Source organism: Oryctolagus cuniculus, chromosome 17, assembly GCF_051225735.1.
Source record: "Oryctolagus cuniculus isolate XC-2025 breed Fujian yellow rabbit chromosome 17, ASM5122573v1, whole genome shotgun sequence".
Lineage (NCBI taxonomy): Eukaryota > Metazoa > Chordata > Mammalia > Lagomorpha > Leporidae > Oryctolagus > Oryctolagus cuniculus.
The window spans coordinates 24,753,942-24,770,497 of record NC_142883.1 but is presented as its reverse complement, the minus strand read 5'-3'; the positions used below and the strand labels follow the sequence as shown (position 1 = coordinate 24,770,497).

The 16,556-nt window shown below is 53.6% G+C and overlaps 1 protein-coding gene across 1 annotated transcript; it reads left to right on the top strand.

Moving 5' to 3' along the window:
• The first annotated feature begins 10,891 nt into the window (after positions 1-10,891).
• HOXB1 (homeobox B1) lies at positions 10,892-12,232 on the top strand. The gene is made up of 2 exons (XM_002719317.4): positions 10,892-11,483; positions 11,904-12,232. The coding sequence occupies exons 1-2, from the start codon at positions 10,892-10,894 to the stop codon at positions 12,230-12,232; spliced, it is 921 nt and encodes a 306-aa protein (XP_002719363.1).
• Positions 12,233-16,556: the final 4,324 nt, after the last annotated feature.

The following is a 16,556-nucleotide window of genomic DNA, read 5'->3' as shown; positions in this document are numbered from 1 at the left end:
CGGGTGTGCGTGCGTGTGTGTGTGTGTGCGCGCCCGCGCGCGCTGGCATCCAGCCTCTTTCTCCGAGCCACGAAGGCCCGGACTGCCTCCTTCAGGACCCGCGCGAGGTCCGAGGGCCGGCGAAGTCCGCCTGGGACAAAGTGGCCCCGCTGGGCGGCCGCCTCTCAGTTCGCGGCTCCGGGGAGCAAGCTGGGGTCTGCTGGGAAACCGTTCACCTCCCTGCCCTGCGAGAGGCGGCCTTTGGCCCGCGTGGGTGTCCCCGGCCCCTGCTTAGAAACAAAGGTGGGCGGGCGGCCGGGGAGGGTGCGAGCGAAGGAGGCCAGGGGACCGGCGGCGGAGCCGCGGCGGGGCAGGGGCTGGTCCGTGTCTCGCCTCCGTGTCCGGAGCGGGGTGGAAGGGCTTTTTCGCGACGCGGGAGGCCTGGGCATTGCAGGCCCGGGGCGAGTGCCCGGCCCCTGGGGGCTGAGGGTGGCTAAGGAGTGGCGAGGGGGCTGGAGGTTTTCCAGCGCCCTGGGATGGTCACGGGCCTCCAAGTGGCCACTGAGGTCAGCCGAGAGACCTAGTGCGGCTAGACACCAGCACTCGGGACCCGCGGCCACCCCGGGGCTCCTGGGCGTGGGTGAGCTTCCGGCCCAGGGAGGTCCCGGCAGCAACAGGAGACGCGGGGTCTGCAGCCGGGGAAGGAGGAGCGAGGAGAGCGGGAGGGAGACAGGGACGCCCGGAAGATGCTCAAAATGGCGCTGGAGTCGGCGGCGAGCAGGGCGCGGGAGGAGAGTGCGGCCGCCATGACAGCTGCCGCGGGAGGCTCGGGGTCCGGCCGCGGGGGTCGCCCCGCTTCTGCGCGCCGGGGCTTCCCGAAGCCAGGGAAGAAAGCGTGCCTGGGCGCCTCGTGTTCGTTTTCATTTTTATTTTCTAATTCTCATTTAAAAAAAAAATTAGTCCAAGGATGCTGAGGACGCGAAAGAGAGGGGCGTGGGTGGGGCGAGGGGTAGGGGCGAGCCGGGGGTCTGCGGGCTGGGTCTGCCTCGCCGAGCCTGGCCAGCAGACCCACCTGTCCTGGTCGACAACTTCATTTGCCGTCTCGGCTTGGCTTCCTTACCCCCACCGCACCCTGCCTGGCTCCTGGCAAACCCGATAAGCGGGAAGCAAGGATCGATCTTCCCCATCTGCCTCGTGGTTTGTTCCCGGGAACGTGGAGATTTAAAGGGCCCTGGAAAGCCATCCATCCTCCTTAGGTTTATTTAATATTTCTCCGGCTCAGAAACAGACGCCGCAGAGCTGCCTTGCCGGCAGATGCTGCTGTTTTAGAAAACTGTTTATTTCCTGCGCTTTCCCGGACTTTCCCGGCTAGCAGCAGCTCGGGGACCTGAGTACCAGGCACCGAGAGGCTGCAACTGTCAGGATAAAACGGGAGCCAACACGGATCGTGACATACAGAACTAGACAGCACAATAGCGTGTTAAAAACAAAACAAAACAACAAAAACCCAGTGCCTCAGTGTGGGGAAGCATGCATATTGTATTCAGCTGAAATTTAATCCCTTAAACTGCCTTAATGTAGAATTCATCCTGTGCACTAAATAATCTTATGTCATGTTAAATTGCACTTATTTCTCTCATAAATAAGTTAATATGGAACAATTAGATGTGCTATAATAATATCGTGTATCTTATTAGTTTATTTTCCCTCATAAAGTATATAGGTATGAAATAAATTCAATATATTAAAGTAATAATACACAGCTTATTGGCTTGTGTGTTTATTTTCCCCATAAATAAGTGAATATACAATATATTAAAACCACACTATACATCTCATTGGGCTGTGTGTTTATTTCTCCATAAAATATGCCCGCTGGCAGTGTTTAACGTCTTTAAAAAAATCACAGCACATAAGCCATCTCTACACTAGCACAATGAAAGAGACATTTCAGCTGGGGCTTTGATGGCTATGGACAGCCAAGCTAGATGATTTGGTCTAATTAAAGATGCTCTTGCAGGTACAGCAGATTGTTACAAAACTCGAGACCTCTAGAAGGAGATCGCTAATTGCCCACCCTCCAGCTTTCCTTGGTCAAAGGAGAGCACCCTTCCTCCACGCCAAGACGCCAGAATTCCCTTCCTAGCATCACTGGCCACCGTACTCGCTGCAACCTGTGAGCTAGTTAGTAATGCAGACCCTTAGTCGCCACCCCTGCTACTGAATCAGAATCAGCAATTTCACAGATCCCCACACAATTTACATGCATGCCCTACTAGACCATCATGCCACCGTGCTTCCTGCAAACTTAGGGCTCTTTGACCCACTTTACCAGATTGCTCTCCTCCAGTCCTCCCAATGCAAACCAGTGGCTCAAAAGGGCAGGAAAGCTCAGCTGCTGTGTTAGGTGTCTGTCCTCATTCCTCCCTGCCAAAGTGAACAAGGAGCCAGGAGGGTGCAGCCAAAGGCTCCACCTGCCAGTTTAGATTCCTGTGTTCAAGGCATCCACAGGCAGAAGTTGACAATCTGGGGAACCAGGGTGTCCAGCATTTCCCTTGGCTGATTGCTCAGAGGAGTTGGAATTCTTTTTGTAGGATGCACACAAGACTTGCTCACTCTTTCCCTTCCCCAGTTTCCAAACTCACCACCTCTAATGACACCACAGTGGGACAAAGAGCTAGTGCCTTTGCAGGAAAAAAAAAAAAAAAAGTCAAGAAGGAAATGACCCTTGTCTTCCATCTCTCCACTCAACTTGAAATTCAAGGGAATGCCTGGCAACTTGGGGTTTATAGGGATTGGGATGCAAGATGTCCATGTGCCAGATTAGCTCCCTTTCCCCTTCTTGTCTCTGGGTCATCTTTCCTAGCCTGAGTTTTCCTAGCTGGCCATGGAGGAGGTAGGGGAACAAGAGTGGTTCTCAGATGGGACAGCAGAGACTTCCCCCAGTGGAGGCAGGTTGGAGGGCAGCACCGGGTGGCTGCACCTGCTTACCCCCCACCCTGACTGGGGTTGGGCTCCCCCTGGGTCAGGACTGAGTGTGTTATGTGGTACAGACTGGTTATAAATCAGCTGAGATTGGGATGGGCAGGTTTTAGTGCATCCCAGAAAGCTACTGGTCAGTATGCCCTGCTCTTGGCAAATCATTCTTTTAAGAATGGCACAGGGGATGGTGCTGTGGCACAGTAGGTTAATCCTCCGCCTGCAGCACTGGGATCCCATATGGGCGCCGATTTGAGTCCCGGCTGCTCCTCTTCCAATCCAGCTCTCTGCTAGGACCTGGGAAAGCAGTAGAGGATGGCCCAAGTGCATGGGTCCCTGCACCCACGTGGAAGACCTGGAAGAAGCTCCTGACTCCTGGCTTTGGATTGGCACAGCTCCGGCTGTTGTGGCCTTTTGGGGAGTGAACCAGCAGATAGAAGACCTTTCTCTTTGTCTCCTCTCCCTCTCACTGTGTGTAACTCTACCATTTAAATAAATAAATAAATCTTTTTTTAAAGGCACATTAATATCATGGCGAAAGCAAAGGACCATTAGATTGAGGAATTACTTGCAGTCATGATAACCCTGAGTCATTAAAAAAAAAAAGTTAACTTATGTCTGGGCAAGTCCCTTCCCCTTTCTGGACCCTAGTTTCTCTATCTGTGAAATAAATGGAGGAATTGAATGCCTCTAATGTACTTTGCATTACTGTATGCCAAATGCATACTCGTTAGTCTTCAGAACCAATGTATTAAATATTTATTATGGCTGGTGTCATGTGTTCTCAAGTGATTCTTAGTGTTGGACAAAAACCTGCCTCCCACATTTTAGTGGCACCATATTAACAAAGCTTAATTTGTATCTTTGCCCCAACAACCGTTCTCCCAATCACTACTTAAACGGGCAGCAAGAGAGATCTTTACAACAGCAGGTCCCTGGGTGCAGTGCTGTGTGCCAGGTGCCAGGTATTTCGTAAACAGGAGCATTAGGTAGTGTCCTTGCCAGCTTTTCCTCTGCCACTTTCCCCAATATTTGGCTATGTTCACTCTTGTTTAAAAAAAAAAAAGAGTGGGCATTTAACATAAAAGAGCCACCCAACTTCTTCCTGGGCTCAGTGTGCTAGACTTTCAAAGTCCAGTTTAGTCCCTTTTTATCTGACTCCTGGGACATCAGAGCAGAGGCTCCAAGCTGAGTTGCCCTAAATCCCATAGAGCTGCCGAATTCCCTGAGTCCTTGGTCCTCTGGCCCCACCCCACATCTTCCTGAAAGGAGCTCAGCCTAAGGCATGGCCCCACTGCATCCCTCCAGGCTGGGCCAGCCAGGGTCCTTCAAAGGGCCTCCCCCATCCCAGCTGGGTCTGCCTTCCACCCCATCTCTCTTCACACTCAGTGTGAGGCAGATTTTAGAGCCTTAAGGAGACCTAACACAGGACCCTCCTTAGCAGAGAAGGTGAACAGAGAAGCCCTCTTAAGAAAAATCAGCCTGGACAGGCATTCAGATCCAAGCCCAGCTTGATGAGTGTCTGATGAGGTTTCCAGAATGGATATTTTGGCCACAAGTGTCATACCCTTCCTTTTAGAAAGATCTCAATCAGGATTTCGTCATGTCCCCTGATTGTTCATGCCAGACAAAAGCTTACAGCTTGTTGGGCCATCAGATCCAGTAAGAGAAGGTTCTAAACTACACTCCTCAAGGAAGAAGAGGCAACATCCTCTCTGGAAAACTTTCTCCAAATACCTGGAAAATCGGGAAGTTTCTTTCTTTAACTACCTAAAGGGTTTTTTTTTTTTTTTTAAGATTTATATATCTTTATTTATTTAAAAGGCAGAGTTACAGAGAGGGAGAGAGAGAGAGAGAGAGAAAGAGAGAGAGAGAGAGAGATCTTCCATCTACTGGTTCACTCCCCAAATGTCTGCAAAGACCAGAACTGGGGCAATCTGAAGCCAGGAGCCAGGAGCCTCTTCCAGGTCTCCCATGCGGGTGCAGGGGCCCAAGGACTTGGGCCATCTTCCACTGTGTGCCCTGGCCATAGCAGATAACTAGATCAGAACTGGAGCAGCTGGGACTCGAACCAACACCCATATGGGATGTTGGTGCTGCAGAGTTTTAACTCACTGCACCAGCCCCGGGAAGTTCTTTCTAAAATCCAACCTCAAATCTTAATACTGCAATTTTTATCATTTGGGTCCTTTATGGATTATAAAATAATCCTGGAAGAAAATCCTTTGCCTAAACAGAACTAACCTTCTCAACTGTGGATGAAATTTCCATATGATAAAGTACATATTCTATAATAAATGGTGATATGTTACATGAAAATACCTTCATCGGGTCTGGCGCTGTGGTATAACGGGTAAAGCCACCATCTGCAGTGCTGGCATCCATATGGGCGCTGATTCGAGTCCTGGCTGCTCCACTTCCAATCCAACTCTCTGCTATGGGCTGGGAAGCAATAGAGGATGGCCCAAGTCCTTGGGGCCCTGCACTCATGTGGGAGACCTGGAAGAAGCTCCTGGCTCCTGGCTTCAGATCGGCGCAGCTCTAGTCAGGGAGTGCACATGCAGACGGAAGATCTCTCTCTATGTCTTCCTCTCTGTAACTCTACATCTCAAATAAATAGATCTTAAAAAAAGAAAAGAAACAACACTAAAGCAATACTGATTCCATCCTTTTCTCCAACAAGAAGTCATTGCCTATAGTGAAAAAATTATAACCCTGAATATCCTTTTAGTTTTTTTAAAAAATTACTTTATTTGAAAGAGAGCCAGACATAGAGGGACTTTGAATTCACTGATTCACTCCCCAAAGTTGAACAACAGCTCCCAAATGCCCACAAAGACCAGGGCTGGGGACAGGTCAAAGTCAGGAGCCTGGAACTCAGTCCGGGCCTCCCACTTCGGTGGCAGGGGCCTTCGGGGGCTGCCTGCCAGGGTGCACACCAGCAGGACGCTGGATCTGAAGCCTGAGGAGTCTGGAGTTGAAGCAGGCACTCAGCATCCTAAGAAGCAACTTAGCCACTGTGCCAAGTGCTTGTCAGCCTTCTAGCTCTTAAGCTCCCACTTTTGATCTTGGATTTGACCTCCCAAGATCTGGACCTAGGAGAGCAGATAGAGACACCAGAGGCCCAGGGAAAGAGCTCGGATTGCTTTGCAGCTTTCTCCAAAGAAAGGCCCAGACAGAGGTGTAAATGCCCAAGTGTCGCCATTCTGCTGAGAAGGGGCCGCTGCCTGCCCTCTCAGCGGGGTACGGACCAGCACCTTCAAAAGTGATTGCACTTGTTGACACGTCCTCGGCTCTTCACATCCAAGCAGGAAACCAACTTCAATTCTCTGGTGTTGGGTCCACCCAGACTCTTTCTGGTGAATTTAAGTTGATCAGCAGGAAAACCCTGTGGTCTTCAGGTGACTGCAGCTGGTGACATCATATATTTTTTAAAGATTTTATTTATTTATTTGAGAGGTAGAGTTAGAGAGAGAGAGAGAGAGAGAGAGAGAGAGAGAGAAAATCTTCCATCCACTTGTTCATTCTCCAAATGGCTACAATGGCCAGAGCTGGGCTGATCCAAAACCAGGAGCCAGGAGCTTCTTCAAAAGTGGAACAGCCAGGACACGAGCCAGCACCCACAAGGGATGCCAGCATCACAGGCAGTGGTTTTACCGGCTACACCACAACACCAGCCCCTGGTGAAATGTGTTTTAAGGAGGAGGAAGCTTGAGCACCTAGGAAGCGAGGTTTCTTGGTTCTCTCAGTCCTTTCTGCTGGAGCTGGGAGAGGCAGCAGGAATTTGGGGAAGCGGTTTTTGTTTGCTTGTATTTTTTTTGTTTTTTTTTTTTTTTAAGAGTTATTTATTTATTTGAAAGTCAGAGAGGGCGAGGTAGAGGGAGGGAGAGAGAGACAGAGAGGTCTTCCATCCTCTGGTTCACTCCCCAAATGGCCACAACTGCTCGGCCAGGCCAAAGCCAGGAGCCAGGAGCTTCTTCCGGGTCTCCCATGTGGGTGCAGGGGCCCAGGGACTTGGGCCATCTTCCACTGTTTTCCCAGGCGCATTAGCAGGTAGCTGGATTGGAAGTGGAGCAGCGGGGGACTTAAACCGGCAGCCATATGGGATGCCAGCACTTCAAGCAGGGGCTTTACTTAATACTCCACAGTGCTGGCCCCTGGGGAAGTTTTTAATGTACTTGCTACACAAGCACCAAGACTCAGGGATGAACTAGGTGGCATCGTGAATTTGGAGAGCTCAGGCCAAAATAATCATTACTACCGATGCAAGGTGGGGACTTAAAAAATGTATGGAAAAGCAGAATTAAAAGTTAATTTATTGGGGCCAGCTTTGTGGCATAGCAAGTTGAGCTATCACTTGCCACGCTGGCATCCCATATAGGTATGCGTTTGAGCCCCAACTGCTCCACTTCCAATCCAGCTCCCTGCTAATGTGCCTGGGAAAAGCAGTGGAAGATGACCCAAGTACTGGGGCCCTTGCCACCCACGTGGAAGAACCAGATGGAGTTCCAGGCTCCTGGATTCCGTCTGGCCCAACCCCAGCCATTGCAGCCATCTAGGGAGTAAACCAGTGAATGAAGGATCTCTCTTTCTCTGTCTCTGCCTCTGTCTCTCTCTGTAACTCTGCCTTTCAAATAAATAAAATAAATCTTTTTAAAAAATGATAAAGGGGCCAGCGCTGTGGCTTGGTGGACTACACCTCCATCTTCGGTGCTGGCATCACGTATGGGTATCAGTTTGAGTCCCGGCTGCTCCTCTTCTGATCCAGCTCTGCTATGGCCTGGGAAAGCAGTAGAAGATGGCCCACGTCCTTGGGCCCCTGCACCCGTGTGGGAGACCCGGAAGAAGCTCCTGGCTCCTGGCTTTGGCCTGGCCGAGCAGTTGTGGCCATTTGGGGAGTGAACCAGGGGATGGCAGACTTTCTGTCTCTCCCTCTCTCCCTGTAACTCAGCCTCTCAAATAAATAAATAAAATCTTTTTAAAAAACAATGTTTATTTTGGTGCAAAAAAGTGAAATCTGTGTCCAGTTTCTTCCTATAAGCATTTTCCATGAACTTTTTGAAGACTTCTTGTATGACCAGAGGCACTTTTGCCCCAGCCTTTTCTTCCTGTCATTGAGGACAGACTGTTGGTAACTTCAGCTGTTGCAGGGGAAACTTATTTTCCCAATTCTCAGACAGACTCGTGCTTGGTTTTTAAACCCCTCCCCCCCTTTTTTTTCTTTTAATTTGAGAGGCAGAGAGAGAGAGAAGGGGAGAGAGCTCTCATCCACAAGCTCACTTCTCAAATCATCCCCAAAGACCCCTGGCCGGACCTAAGCCAGAAGCTGGGAACTCCATCCAGGTCTCCCATGTGGGTGGCAGGGACACCCTTGCTGCCATCACCTGTTGCCTCCCAGGGTCCACACTAGCAGGAAGCTGGAGTCAGAGTGCAACTGGGATTTGAACCCAGGTTCCAAGACGGGATGCGAGTGCCCCAGGCATGTCTTAACCATTGTGCCAAACAACAAACACCCAGCCCCTGTGCTGTTTTCCTAAACTGGATTTGCAATTGACCAAGTCTTCCTTTAGACCTAAATGGGCCCCTCATCAGGAGTCAGGTGATAGGATGAGGAGGTTCTCCCTGAGAGGAGGGAAAGGTGCAAGGTGAAGAAATCCCAAGGCTCTGGGATGTCGGTAGCCAGAGCTCCAGAGGTCTCAGCCTCTGGGGAGGACATTGTAAAATGAGAGGGGAAGGCTGAGAGCATCTACCACCCTCCCAAAAGGTGAAACAGAGAGAAGGGGCTTGAGGCATATTTCTCAGTCATCCTTTTGTCTTCAGTCCTCCCCAACCCCCCACCATTTCGATTCTTTCCTTTGTCTGCCCTTTGGCAAGTGAAGGGTCTGTCACCCTCCCCCGTTGCTTCTCTCTTCAAGAAGTTGCTCTCTGGTCCCCCTCCACCCAACTTGTCCTGGAGCAGAGAAGGGAGGGGACGGGGCTCTATGGAATGCTGTGCGCTCCTTCCTAGGTGGAGGCTTTGTTAGTAGGGAGGAGAGAGGCCTTGGGATTGCAGAGCCAGAGAACACAAACCAGGAGAGGTGGCCCCAGGGCAGGACTGGACACTACACGAAGGGGAAGAGGGGAAGAGGAAGGGTGGGCAGCCACGGGGGCCCTTGCAGAGGGAAGAGTGCTCACCCGGCCCTTTGTAGGGGTGGGGCGACCTGAGCAGCTTTCAGGGTGCTCCCTGGACCTGTCCCACCTGCTTCCTCTTCCTCTCCTGAGTGCTTTGTTTACAGAGCTCCCGCTCTGAACTCTTGCCCTTGTGGACTTGCCCTAGCCCCTGCCCCAGGCCTCGCCAGGCAGACACCCTGACAGGTTACAAATGAGCGTGGGTGTTGGATTGCACCAAGCTCTTGTCCTCAGAGTCTGGAGGAGGAGGATCAATGTATTCCACCTAAGAGCTTCTCTTCCAGGCCATGGGGTCTGAGAGCAAGAGGAAGGCACTTCCTGTTCCCCTCCCCCAACCCTAACAACACAGTAGACACACACACAGCAAAGAGGGGTGGACTGCACTCTGAGCCTGGGCACTCGGAGCCTCAGGGCCTCCACACTCATCCGCCTGTTCTCTGGGCAAACTCCCTTTACCTCTTCTAGAAAAGTCCTGGGACTTTTGAGGGGTCTTTAGGATTTAACTGGTATTCAATGTATGGATTTGAGGCCTGCCATTTTCTGCTTTTGGAAGGGGAAGGAGGGTGATGAAGGAGAGAGGGGTGGGAGGGAACTGGGGGAGCGTGAGGGTTCCACTGGTTTTGAGCCCTTGGGAAAGTGAGTAAAAGTCGCCCTCCTCGCCACCCCCTTCCCCTGCAGACATCACCTAGCTCTCTGCTCATTGTGGTTCTCTGGAGAGACATCCCAGAGTTATTTAAGTCTGAGTGAGTGAGCCAGCTACAGCTATGGATGGCTAGAGAGAGGATAAATACATCCAGAGAGATGAGTTGATGGATGGGTAGGGACCGAATATAAATATGGAGAGAGATGGACGAACAGAGAGATGGATTGAGACAGAGAGAATATAAAGAGAGGCAGAGGGAGAGAAATGGCTGTGGGAATGAGGCCTGAGTGCTTCTGCAGAGACAGAGCGAGGAACCGGGGAACAGGGCCTCTCTCCTGCTCTCGCCACCGTTCTGCAGCCCTGCCTTGCTCCTTGAAATGCCATTTCCCACCCGTGGCATACTGAGTTCTCCTGGAGATCCCAGGCCCTGCCTCACACCCTTTGGGTGTTTTTGCATCCCCCCCCCACCCCCTTCACAGTCATCCATTTGGTCCAAGATAACAGACCTCACCCGGCTGGGCTGTCCCAGCTCATCGCCCCAAGACAAATTGGGAGAAAGAGACCCAGAGTGGGAGTTCTGGGCCAAGTGAGGAGGCCACATTCCCCACCCCAGGTCTACAGCCTTGGGGGAAGTCTTCTTGGAGGGGTGGGAAGAGTGAGGGACAGCTGGGTTGAATTTGTCCAAATCTAATAACCCGGGAGCCTATTGAAGGCCTTGGGGGTTGGGAAGGGAGGGAAGTCTTGAATATTCTTCCAACTTCCCCCCACCCCCTCTGGTCCCTTCTTTCCAAAAGTCTTTGAAGAAAGATGTTTTGAGGCGACCACGTCTCTCTCAGATGGATGGGCTGCGGGTGATTGAAGTGGCTTTGTCATGCTAATGCTTGGGGGGTGATGGATGGGCGCTGGGCTGCCAAACTCTGGCCGCTCAGCCCATTGGCCTGGGAGAGATCACATGTGCCCCCCTCACCCCCACGCCCTACCCCCTTCCTAGGGGAGCGGTGGCCCCCGGCGAGCTGGGCCAGGCCATGGACGCGGGCCTCAGTGCTGTGACATACTGCCGAAAGGTTGTAGGGCAAGAGGGTGTCTCCCCCAAACGGGCCGACCCTCCTGCGGCCTCCACGCATGGACTATAATAGGATGAACTCCTTCTTAGAATATCCATTCTGTAACCGGGGACCCAGCGCCCACAGCGCCCACAGCGCCCACAGCGCCCACAGCGCCCCGACCTCCTTCCCAGCGAGCTCGGCTCCCGCTGTTGACAGCTACACAGGAGAGGGCCGCTATGGCGGGGGTCTGTCCAGCCCCGTGCTCCAACAGAGCTCGGGCTATCCCGCCCAGCAGCCGTCTTCAGCGCTGGGGATGTCTTTCCCCAGCTCCGCACCCACGGGGTACGCCCCGGCCGCCTGCAGCCCCAGCTATGCGCCCGTTCAGTACTACGCTCTGGGGCAATCCGAAGGAGGAGATGGAGGCTACTTTCATCCCTCGAGCTATGGGGCCCAACTAGGGGGCTTGTCCGACGGCTACGGAGCGGGTGGAGCCGGCCCTGGGCCGTACCCTCCGCCGCAGCCCCCGTACGAGCAGACGGCGACCATTGCACCGGCTTATGCTGCTGATCACCTGGAGGACAAGGAACCACCCTGCCCGTCGGAACCTAGCACCCCCGCAGCCCGCACCTTCGACTGGATGAAGGTCAAGAGGAACCCACCCAAGACAGGTAGGGCTCAGGCGTGGCCAGGCCCTCTGCCTGGGCGGGATTCTTTTCTCTGCACCGCTCTGGTTGAGGCAGGTAAAAGGGCTCCTCCCGGTCTCGTCTCGGGTCAAGCCGGCTCTCCCTACTTGCTTACACGTCCAGTCACCCCCAAGAATAAGTTTTCACACCCCTTCCACGTCGGGATCTGTGCTCCCAGCACGTGCCCAAGATCTGGTGCGTGGGTGTGTGTGTATGGGGGCGGTGGTTCCAGATTTGGAGATTACGGTGGATAGGGAGTTGCCTTGTGGTGCCTGGGGTGGGGGTGGGGTGGCTTGGGAACTGAAGTCCCGACTTGGGGGTTACAGAGCTGGTCTGGGAGGAAGGGAGGGGACGCGGAAAGCGGTGAGCGAACTGACGTGGCCTTTCTCCCCGCCCCGCCCCTAGCAAAGGTGTCGGAGCTGGGCCTGGGCGCGCCCGGCGGGCTGCGCACCAACTTCAGCACCCGGCAGCTGACCGAGCTGGAGAAGGAGTTCCACTTCAACAAGTACCTGAGCCGCGCCCGCAGGGTGGAGATCGCCGCCACCCTGGAGCTCAACGAAACGCAGGTCAAGATTTGGTTCCAGAACCGGCGCATGAAACAGAAGAAGCGAGAGCGGGAGGGAGGCCGGGTGCCTCCCGTCCCACTCAGCTGCCCCAAGGAAGCGGCTGGAGACGCCTCCGACCAGTCTACGTGCACCTCCCCGGAAGCCTCGCCCAGCTCGGTCACCTCCTGAACCGAACCTCCCACCCGACGGGGGTGCCACTGGAGCGCCCCCGGGGCCAGTCGCCACCTAGGCTCTCCCCAGCCCGGCCTCGCGGTCACCGTCCTGCGGCAGATCCTCTCCAAGGGCTCCGGCATCATTTCAGACCTACCCCGGGGGTGTGGGGGGAGGGGAAAACAGTTTTCTAGATTTGCAAGGGGCACTGATGGCCGGGGACCCTATGGGACCAGACAGAGGCCTGGGAAACACCCAACCCGCCTTTGATCTGGGGGATCAGCTCAATTTCAACACGTGGCTGGGAGTGGGAGCCAGCACACCACCCCCTGGTTTCTCCTTCCCCTTCGACTTCAGCTCATTATGTCCAGTGCCTTTGAGCTTGGAGAGTTCTCCCCCACACTCCCCTCGAGGCCCAGGACGGAGAAAGCCTTGAACTTTCTTGTGTGGGAGGTGTTTAGGTGCAGGAATATTACTATCAATCCTTAATCCAGTCACTGCAGACCTTACAATAGCACCAGCTGCCTTGTGACAGACCCAAAGCCCCCCCCCCAACCCTATTAACCCTCTCCTGGCACATTTGTATTGCACTAATGCAGCCTTCAGAGGTTGTTTTCTGGGACCTGCCTCCTCCTACCAGTGACCGATCATCACCAAAGCATTTTGGAACTCAGTACGCGAGAGACTTCTAGAACCCTGTGCAAGGCGTGTTCCTGCAAGCCTCAGCCAGGAAGGCCCAGGCTTGCGCTCCCTACCTCCTCCCCTATTTATTGGCTCCTGGATAACCCAGGACTCTCTTCCCCACCTCCACCCCTGCCCCTGGGAGCAGCCCAGGGAGGCCCAGATGCTGCAAGCATCTCTGGGAAGCTTGGAGATGGTGGTGACACCTCTGAGTTCTGGCATTCTCACGCAACTACCTCATTTCAATAAAGCTCCTTCCTCCTCCCCTGCTTCAGCTCCTCCATCCAGCCGCAGAGCAAGTCTCCTCCTCTAAGAGCACTGGGTGAGAAGTGGGGACAGAGTTGGCACCGACTGGTTGGGCTGGAAAGAGCTGAGCTTTAGGGTCTCAGCTGGATAAGGAGAGGGACTTTCAAGGTGGGGGGGTATTTTGCAAAATTGGGCTCAAGGCACCCAGGCCTGAGAGTGGTCCCTGTGCTAGTCACTAGGGAATCCTCATAGAAAGGGACAGAGAAGCCCTTGGGGGAGGTGGCTTCCCAGAAGGAGAGGAAGACAGGAAAGGAGAGATGTGTTGGGAGAGGTGAAGGTGTAAGAGGAAGAAGAGCAGGAGAAAGAGTGGAGTCTGCCCCCTCCACCCGCTCCCTCCTGCCCAGAGCAAGTCCCACGCTGCTAAGGCAATGATGGAAGCCCCCAGGGATGGGGCTGGGTGACGCCCTCGCCCTCAGAGCCGGAAGACGGGGCTCTGACCGGCTCCAGACCGGCGCAAGGGTGCCCCACCCCACCCCCAGCCTGCGACTCCACGGGGACATGGGGCATCCGAGGGAGCAGCTGCGAGAGCCGGGGCCGCAGCCGGCCACCTCCAGATGCCTTTTGGCCCGGCTCAAGGCGAACGCCTTCGGTGTCCGGGCACTGGACTAGAGGGCGGAGGTGGTCGGGACAGGGCCCAGAGGTGAAGGGGTGGGCACGACGTCTCTGGGAAGGGAAGGAGGCCAAGGCCCGCGCTGACCTTTTTACCTCACTAAGAAGCCGACGGCGCGCCCTGGGGGGTGACATTGTCCCTGGCGGTTCTCACTGGAACAACTTTGGTTGGCGGAGGCAGGGGGCCAGGACTCAGGAAGCTGGCGGGAGGCCATCGCTCAGGGTCCCCGCTGTGCCGTCGAGCTGATGCCCCCGACCCCCGCGGTTGGTCGTGCTCTGGTCCTGGCTCTTGGATTGCAGTTACCCTGGGAATCCAAATGCCCCAGGCCAGGACAGCCTGGAGGGAGACCACGGTGACCCAGGAGGGACGTTTTACCCACCCCCACCTCATTTATTTCATAATCTTTCCAAGCCCCTGGTGCCCTTACAGGGGAGCAATGCTGCTCAGAGTTGCAGGCCCAGCTGGAGGGGGAAGTGTGTTGCGGGAGGAAGCCTAACTTGAAGGCAGGGAGGCAGTAGGGGAGGGGGCAGTGTTTAGAGCAAAGTCCTGGGGGAGGGGTGATGGCAGGGCCAGGTAGAAAGGGGAAGCCTGGCCCATTTGATTTTTGGTCACCGAAGAAGGAACCATCAGATCCCCCCACCCCAGGAAATGGGGGTCAGATCAATTTTCTGTTAGCATGAGGGCAGGTTCCAAACAACCCCCAAGGAATCCGGGCTTTCCATTTCTTCAGAAGCAAAGAGCCTTCCCCACCATGCGCTTCCCCCACTTGAACCCACTCTGAGGTCCTGGGCGGGTCTACATTTATTCTCATTACACATGATAACAGAGAGGGTGGTAAACAAACAAACAAACAAACAAACAAAAACACCTTCTGTTCCAATTGGACTAAATTTGTCCTCTTCTTTTAAACTTTCCAGGAAGCTTTTCTTATTCATAGCCTCTGTGTGTGTGTGTGTGTGTGTGTTTGCACACGCGCACATGCTTGTGGCTGGAGGAATTACATTTACCTGGAAATCTAAGAGTGCACTTTTTACAAAATATGAAAGCTTCTACTCTTATGCTTCATTTCATTTATCAGTTCTCAGAAAATACCTCCAGTTTTAAAAATAAAAATCTTAAGAGCTTTTTTTTTTCTCTTCTTTGTTTTGCATTTTCCCTGGGAAGGAGGAATCTCAGGGCTGGCTGAAAGTGTGTCAGGGTTTCTGCCACGCTCTGCTCCCCAAGCCCCAGCCATTGGGTTGGGGTGTACAATGGAGCTCCCACTCCACCCAACCCTAGGCACCATCTGCTAAAGTCTGAACTCTACCTCTTTCACTTGCCTCCCCCGCCCCCCAGTGTTTGCTCTCCCAACACGGGCCTTTGATCTCCTGCACAAGAGAGAAAGAAAGAGATTCTTAAAACCCTCGGGTTCTACTCGCTGTCCATACAGGCTTCTTTGTTAGGAACAGTCCTTATGCCAATACCACCAGACTGTGGGGAAGGAGTGGGTGGGATGGGGCATAAAAGGGGGTGTCCTCTCAAGGAGGAGGGCCCAGGAGCTGGAGAAGATACCTGGAATTCTTGGGTTCAAGTCCAAGCCCTCCTCTTGCTCTCCTTATGGCCTTGGGAAAGTTGCCTACTCCCTAGTGCCAGTTTTCATTAGGCACAAAACAGGGATAACGTTGGTACCTAGTTCATAGGGTGTGTGTCGGAGCGGAATCAGTCTGTGCAAAATGCTTGGGAAAGTCCCAAATAAATAAACAAATGTGCACTATAACTGTTACTATCATTATTTTTTTTATTTTTTTTTTTATTTTTTGACAGGCAGAGTGGACAGTGAGAGAGAGAGACAGAGAGAAAGGTCTTCCTTTGCCGTTGGTTCACCCTCCAATGGCCGCCGCGGTCGACGCGCTGCGGCCGGCGCACCGCGCTGATCCGATGGCAGGAGCCAGGAGCCAGGTGCTTTTCCTGGTCTCCCATGGGGTGCAGGGCCCAAGCACCTGGGCCATCCTCCACTGCACTCCTGGGCCACAGCAGAGGGCTGGCCTGGAAGAGGGGCAACCGGGACAGAATCCGGCGCCCCACCGGGACTAGAACCCGGTGTGCCGGCGCCGCTAGGCGGAGGATTAGCCTAGTGAGCCGCGGCGCCGGCCTTGTTACTATCATTATTAAAAGTTGCATGGCCTCTTTCCTTTTTATAGGCCCCAGTCTAGCTCAGGATGTAAATGGAACATGCCCACTTCTCACATTCACGGCTTGTTTGTTCCCGGATAGTTGGATGGGGCTAGAGACAGGTAGAAGGGTTTCCCTGCTTAGTAGCTGAGAACACCTTGGGTGCATCTGGCTGAGACTTCTTCATCTATCTATGTATCTATCTATCTATCTATGTAACTATCTATGTATCTATCTATCTATGTAACTATCTATGTATCTATCTATCTATCTACTTTTGGTCTCAGCCTCCCCCTGCCCCGCCCCATCCAGTCTCCCTACACTCCCTCCCTCCCTGCTCTGCTATGGGAAGATGGGTGAGAAGTCTTGAAAGCAGGCACTTTAAGCTCCCGGCTTTGGGGTTGCAGAGAACATGGGTTTTGTGGTCCAGAGCTGAGTTTTCAGTGTGTCCTTCCTCTCAACAGCGGGGTGAACCTCATGCCAATTTCCTTGTGTTTTTCCTGAGCTTCCATTAATTGCTCTGGGTCTTGGCGTGATGGAAACAACCTTCGGCTTGACCACCCTGCTATGCCAGCTGACGCACGTGGCACCACA